At 42.3% G+C, this 7,044-nt stretch overlaps 1 protein-coding gene across 1 annotated transcript; it reads right to left on the bottom strand.

The window, feature by feature from the left end:
* Positions 1 to 2,998: 2,998 nt before the first annotated feature.
* FAM26D (family with sequence similarity 26 member D) lies at positions 2,999 to 6,803 on the bottom strand. Its single transcript, XM_006756891.2, has 2 exons — positions 5,565 to 6,803; positions 2,999 to 3,504 (listed from the first exon to the last, which is right to left on the bottom strand). Exons 1-2 carry the CDS (start codon positions 6,120 to 6,122, stop codon positions 3,121 to 3,123), a joined length of 942 nt encoding a protein of 313 aa, XP_006756954.1. The 5' UTR covers positions 6,123 to 6,803; the 3' UTR covers positions 2,999 to 3,120.
* Positions 6,804 to 7,044: the final 241 nt, after the last annotated feature.

The following is a 7,044-nucleotide window of genomic DNA, read 5'->3' as shown; positions in this document are numbered from 1 at the left end:
CGCAGGACCTGCTGCCACCCCGGCGGGTTTGGGGCTGTAGACGGTATCGGCACCCCTGGTCCCTGGTCGGAATCCCCCGGGCTCGCCAAGCTCGGGGAAGGGGGTCGGAGAGCACTGGGCAAGGAAGAAACCGGCGCCCGGGGGCGGGTCCCAGAAAATGAGGAGAAGGAGGCAGAACGCAGAACTCCCTGGCCGGCGGCAGGCACTGCCTGATTGCCTACAAAGTTTTCCTGTTCCAGGTCTGCCAGGAAATACTTGGAACAAAATACAGATCTCATGGGATCTATTAAATTATTACTGGGGTAAAGATGCTTATTTTGTAGGCAGCTTTCTCAAATTCGAATGATCTCGAAGTGAAAATCAACAAAAAGCCGATTACTCTTGATTTATGAAGTGTATATACAACAAAGCACCTCGTTGATCCAGATTACTAACCACCCCCCCCCTCCCTTCTGGCATTTGTTTTCTCACATTTCCAATGGAATGTGTCCACATTATAAAATATTTTACAGTAGCCCTAGCCAGTTTGGTCAGTCCATAGAGTGCTGGACTGAAGGGTCCCAGATTCGATTCCAGTCAAGGGCACATGCCTGGGTTGCATTTTAAACCAACTTAAAATATTAGAATGCAGTCTGTTTTATAATATTATAGATATATTTATTTAATTTACAGGAGCAATGGTTTTGCCTAGGGCGGAGCATCAGTGCATGCAGAATCATAGAATCCTTATCCTAGAAATTACCTTGAAGAGGTCTTCATCCACAGGGGGTCATTCGTGACAGGCTTGTGTGTCCATAAACTCCTGAAATGTGTTGCTATGTGTATTCATCTCCTATTGCCATGCTAACAAATTACCACAAATGTAGTGGCTTAACACAAGGCAGATTAATTATCTCAGAGTCCTGTAAGAACAGTAGATATTTCTTCCTGTTCTGACACAGGTCAGACCGGTCTCAGTGGGCCAAAGTCAAGCTGTCACAGGGCTGTGTTCCTTCTGGGGGTACAGGGGAGAATCCGTTTCCTTGATTTGGCTCATGACCCCCTCCATCGTCACAGCCAGCAATGGGTAATGTCCCAGGCATCACGCTCACAGTCCACACTTCTCTTCTGTTGCTGCTTTGCCTTCTCTGACACTGAGTCCTGTGGCCCTCCTTTCAGGACTCGTGATCATAGCTGTCCCACCAGGGTAATATCCCCACCTCAAGATCCTTAACTTCACATCTGCATTGTCTCTTTTGCCACATAAATTATAAAGTAACATTCCCAAGTTCCAGGGATTGGAACACGCACACCTTTGGGGGAGCCATTAGTCAGCCTACCACAGTATTCAAACTCTGAGGTATATGAACCAGTGTGTGTGTGTGTGTGTGTGTGTGTGTACATGCAGTTTTTTCTGGATATTTCCTCAAAATAGCTTTTCCCAGAATGGCTCTTCAAAGGGGTCCATGACTCAAAATAGTTTAATCACCCACTCCCACAATTTAATCACCCGCCCCTGTCTCTTGTCAGGGATAATTAAGTCCCAGAGAGATTGGCTTGAATAAGACCATGTGAATGAGAGAGTATGATTTCCTGACATTCACTTTGACTCTTCAAACTATGGCCTATTGAAAACAAATGGAGGATTACAGTGTTCTGCCACTCCCTGCATGAGAAAGAGCAAACGCGAGCTTTCCGGTCCAGCGAGTAGTCTGTGGCTAATAGAATCAGTGCTACTGGTGTTGAGTGGCTCAGATCCAGTGATGCCTCCTGGAGCGGGGAAAAGTTAAAGGTGAGCCCTTGTGCATGCAGGTACAGTGGCAGTGAAAAAAGAGGGACTCAGATGTGATATGGCATCTTGTTGGAACTCAGGATGTTTTAGCTATTCATTGATAAACTACACCCACAAGGCCCTGGAAGTTTGATAATCCGCCTTCTGTTGCTGCACTGCAGTGGAGTGCATGGTCAGACGTCAGGCTACTGGATTCCGGTTCCATCACTTCTAAGTGTGTGACCTTTAGCAAATTGCTTGACTTCTCTGAATCTTGAACGTCAGCTTGACTATTGGCATTTGGTCCATTGCCCAGTAAGCAGTCATTGTTTTGGTTTAAAAATAAATAAATGAAAGCCCTCATTTTGCTTATTTTGGCCAATGACCCAGTTGCCCATATAAATGTGGCAAAAATCAGGCACAAGACACCGCATATATCAGAAATAATCAAGATAAATTAGAAAACTGTCAAATATTAGAAATGCAAAGTCACACGGAGGAAAGTCAGGTAGGTCTCCCTTTTGGAGTTGTAGATAAAGAATATGCAAATATCGGTTACAGTCTTGCTTCCTCAAATGGATTTTGAATGCAAAGTTACAATTAATGAAAAAGCACAGCTTTATATGTCGTAGCTATAAAAATGCTCCCAGTACAGAGGTGCTACAATAGTACTTATGATACTAATGATGATACAATAATGCATCATCTTTCTCTGGTTATGGCAGGATGACTCAATACTTCCTTCAGTGGGCTTCTCCCTTACATGTCACCATGAACGGACTTTTAATCCTGGTTTCCAAGAGGTCAGATATGTAAGCGGCGAGGCAGAAGTAGTGAAATGTTTCTGCATGTAGAGATAGAAAGAAAAAAGAAAGAAAGAAAATCAGAAAATAGAGACAGGGAAAATAGTGATACAAGACATGAAATGCAAAGAGGAGGGAGAAGGTAACACTTGTTAGCACTTATTTTAGGAAAGCCACTGCTATGCACTTTGCTTATGTTACCATATTTAATCCTTACCCCAGCTCTGTGAGGTAGCTACTGTGTACAATGAAATAGCACTAAAAATAGTAATTTTTGCACAGCTATTAAATAACAGAACCAAGATTCAAATGCTGATATAACTCCAAATTCCATTTTGTTTTAATAAGACAGATATAGGCAAAAAGAGACATTGGCACAATTATCAAATTGATTTTGGAAATGGCATTTTGCATGGACTTATGTAAACACATAATAGAAGAAAGAGTGAAAAATAAAGTGTTGATGTCGTTCACCCTCCGGTTGAACACGTAAGACCATCATTGAAACTCCATCATCTTAAGAATAAAGTGTGTGTTAAGCAACCTGAATTGGGAGAGGTGCTATAATCAAGGTTTTAATTCAATGCCTCCCGGTGCGCTTTCCTCAGCCTCATCCACCTGGCCTCCAAGGAAGCTATAGTGACCTTGCCAGTCATCACCCATACAGAGAAGACTGGGTACTGAAATGTCTTTCCAGTCCTGACACGAAGGAATGCGGATGTGTTTGACATCTTCATTTCCAGGAACAAAGCCAAATAGTTTCCTTATGCGCTGCATGATGAGGAGGCGTGAGTGCTGCTCTGCAGCTTGCTCAAAGAGCTCCTTCTGGTTGCGGAGGTGGTTGGTCCAGTAGCAGTGCTGCAGGGAGGTGAGGGGAGAGCAGCACCTCATCAAACAGCAGGAAACGAGGGTGATGATGGTTGCCAAGGTGATCAAAATCCAGCCCAGCATCTTCATGTAATTATTTAAAAGGAAAACAGAACGCATTAATGCTTCGAATAGTCAAGAAATAGCCATAGTAAGAGGGATTCCCCACAAAACGGGACCAAACTGTGGACAAGGTATTGTTTTTCTAGTTTTTCACGTACTAACAAGGTGATGATCATTTGATATGGATATGGGTACGATGGGGGTACAGGCCCAACCAGTTCAACTTGGTTTTTGGATTACAAAGGGTTTTGAACGAATTCTAAGTGTTGTCCTTGAAGTAGCAGACGCCATAACCCACCAAGTGCCTTGCATAAAGGTACATACAGTATGTTCTTTGCTTTTCGCTCAACCTTACTTTTCAACCATCAGGTACAGGCCCATGCATTCCCTGGGGGCTTAATAAATATTGGATAATGATGGTGATGAAAATTCTATCATAGATAATGATGGTAGCCTCCTAAGGCGTCTTCAATGATGTGCCAGCAAGTATTCATTAATATTTCTTCCTGAGTTGCTCTTTCCTTTTATTTTTTTATGACCAAAGAAGAAAGCCAGTGGGCAGACTCTTAGGTCCCTAAATGTATAACAACTTATCGTTTTCCTTTTCCTCTCCCTTCAGATAATCATTTGCTGGCTAGTTTTATGACTTGTTTTTGAAATATACTTTGAAAGGAAAATGAACTAGATTTTATTTGTAACTATTTAGTTTTCACCATTAAAGATTGATGTTAATGGCTGTTTTCTACTCTTACAATTCTTCCCCCCCCCCCACTTTTAATTCTTCTTCTTTTCAATATTCAGCAGTTGTTACATAAAGTGAGAGACACAAGTTTCATACATTTGGGGAAGCCAGCAGTAGGCAGCTATAGTCTGGAAGGTGAAGGTCTCTTCCACAGTTTGTTATTCACCAACAGGCCTGGGATTAGAGTGTGTGTACGCTAAGATAGCTGCACTCTGTGGAGGCTAAAGCCTACAACGTGCTCATCACAATTAAACTTAATAGAGGCCTGCGCGGTGGAGGAAAGGCCATCTCAGATGCCCATTAATTTATCAGCTGTCATTGACTGAGCCCCAGGTTGACCTCCACCATGTGCTGTGCATGGTGCTTGGTTGTGAATAATTTAAGACACATTTGGTCTTAAAGACTGCCAAAGCTGCAGTCTTTAAGCCTAAAGAGAGAGACAAAAGAACAACCCAAGAAATATGGTAAAATATGTCATTTTTTTGATATGTGTAAACACAGGGTTTTGGGGGGAGCACAATGGAAGAGAAGTGAACTTGTTTCAAGGAGAAGAGTATCAGGGAATGCCTCTCAGAGGAGGAGATGCTCACACTTAAATCATTAAAGAGGAGTTCAACAGATGCAAGAAGTTGAGGAGAGTTCCAATAGGGGAGAAGACAGAAAAAGAAGAGCAGAAAGAGTTGGGGAAGCTGCACAAGTTTGAATTCGCAGGGTCCTAGGAGACGTGTGGGAAACTGGTTTAAGCCTTCCTCCCACTCCGTCACCCCACTCCTCACACAAACCTGGCCCAAGGCCACTTCATTTAAGACCATGATTGTTGTTTAATTTTATTATGTTTAAGCTTCCTGTAATTTTAAATATTCTAATTTATAAGAATTCATATTTAAGAATGTATATGTAGCAAGATAAAATTACTCATATGGTAATAATTTTAATAACAATATCTAAAATTCATTGTTTTTACAGATAGAGATTCTGGACACAGTACTGAGCACTTTAGATATATTAGCTGATTTATTCCTCACACCGACTCTATGCAGTTGATCCCATTAATATCCCTATTTTACATGTGGGAAAAGTGAAGCATGGAGAAGTTACCTAACTTGCTGAAGGTTTTGCAGGTTACTAAACAGCAAAGCAAGACTTAAACCCAGGTCTGTGATGCCAGACTGTAAATATCCTAACTGTATTGATATAGCTGCTCAGTAGAAATCACTTTGATGATTGACACCTCGTTTGTGTTCTATGAACAGACAATATGAGAAGCAGCAGATGTGAAACGTTTCCCATGATAGTTACTATGGGAGAGGATAACAGGGGAAAAAAATCAAGAACTTACTTGTGACTGGAATCTGTGCAGAAGAGCTACTTCATCTCTTACCAGGATCACGTCAGAAGGAGCTGATTTGTGGCACGGAAACCCAGCTAAGATCTCCTCCCGTTTGTCGGCACTGATGTTGTCAAACACTGGGTAATGGTCCACCGTTACAAATTCACTTGCTGCACATTCGTAGTAGGTGCCTGTCATCAGGGTGGCCACCAGCCAGGTCAGTGGAGCAATGAGGGCCCTGCCGGTGATGCTGAAGAACCTGAGGCAAGCCAGCTTGCGCTCCAGGAGGCCGATTCTCCGGTGCGGAGGGGCGCAGTGGCAGCAGTAGTCACTCGAAATCGTCCACATCTGGCTCCTCAGAGCATAGCCAGCAACCAGAAGGATCAAGGCAGGAATGACTAGGAAAGCAGAACCATAGTAGAAATTTTTCCCAACCTGACACGGACATCTGAATGTGGAAGAGGAGAACAGTTGCTGCCCGCCAAGAGTCAAAGCAGCAATTAAAGAATTGATCCATGTTCCACTTCTCTGCAGAGAACACGCGATGTTGTTGAGCGTTGAGCCCATCGTTGGGAGGCTCTTCCACCAAGCAGCGCGGAGCCCTTTCTGATCATTAGACCTCTCGAGCTGTAACCATTTTATGGGATCTTACTAGTTTAACTGGTTGTGTCAGTCAACCAACATCCTTATATGTTGAAAGGACCCTAGCATCTTCCCTTGTGCCCCTTGGGAGTCCTAACCTAATAAAGGCACTTCCTTCAGATTACAGCTGGGAGAAATTGAAAGAGGGTTCATCTGGTATGAGAGACAGGAGTAACTTCTTTAGTGTGTCTTCTCACTAAAGAGAGGATGGCTTGCTTGCAAAGCAAACAGCTGCCATCATCCCATGGGCTGCTCTGTGTGACCCAAAATGCTCAGCACCAGCAAATAGAGCATCGGAAGCAAAACAGCAAACGTTCTTACCTTTCTACTAGTCCAGGATGTGGCATGAAAATGGATGGAAATTATAAAAAACTAAAGTGACCCAAAAATTCACAGCTCTGGTGTGTCCATAGCCCAAGAGTTCTGCCAGAAAATTCCAAAAACTTTCCCAAAAAGAGCAGAACAAGGTTTGGGTACCCCTAAAGCCGAATCACAATAAAAGCATTCTAACTTTGCATAAAAATCTATTTGGATTGACAGAATCTAATATAATAATGGGTTGCTTTATAAGTTAAGTTGTAAATTTGTTTATAAAATATATTTAGTTCTATGGAAATGTAATATTTGGGTATTAATAAAGTTACATATCTATAAAGAAGTAAAATGATCAATTTTTTTATAACTTCTATATAAAAGGCACCTACCTAGGCTTGGTTGGGCTTATAAAAAGTGAGTAAGATATAAGTTTCTGTTTTCAAAGAAACTCTCAACTGGACATGATTAAATACATAATGGGTGAATTGAAACATAATGCTGAGGAATTCATCCAAAGTGCAATACCAAAAGA

Source organism: Myotis davidii, unplaced genomic scaffold, assembly GCF_000327345.1.
Source record: "Myotis davidii unplaced genomic scaffold, ASM32734v1 scaffold1534, whole genome shotgun sequence".
NCBI classification, from domain to species: Eukaryota; Metazoa; Chordata; class Mammalia; order Chiroptera; family Vespertilionidae; genus Myotis; species Myotis davidii.
Note: the sequence above shows the minus strand (reverse complement) of the source record. Positions and strands in the feature narration are given on the sequence as shown.

Excerpts from the sequence above, each read along its gene's own strand:
- FAM26D (XM_006756891.2), bottom strand. The coding sequence starts at position 6,122 with ATGGGCTCAACGCTCAACAACATCGCGTGTTCTCTGCAGAGAAGTGGA. Across the intron at positions 3,505-5,564 it reads TGCACAGATTCCAGTCACAA|ATGCTGGGCTGGATTTTGAT; the intron begins GTAAGTTCTTGA and ends AATTACATGAAG.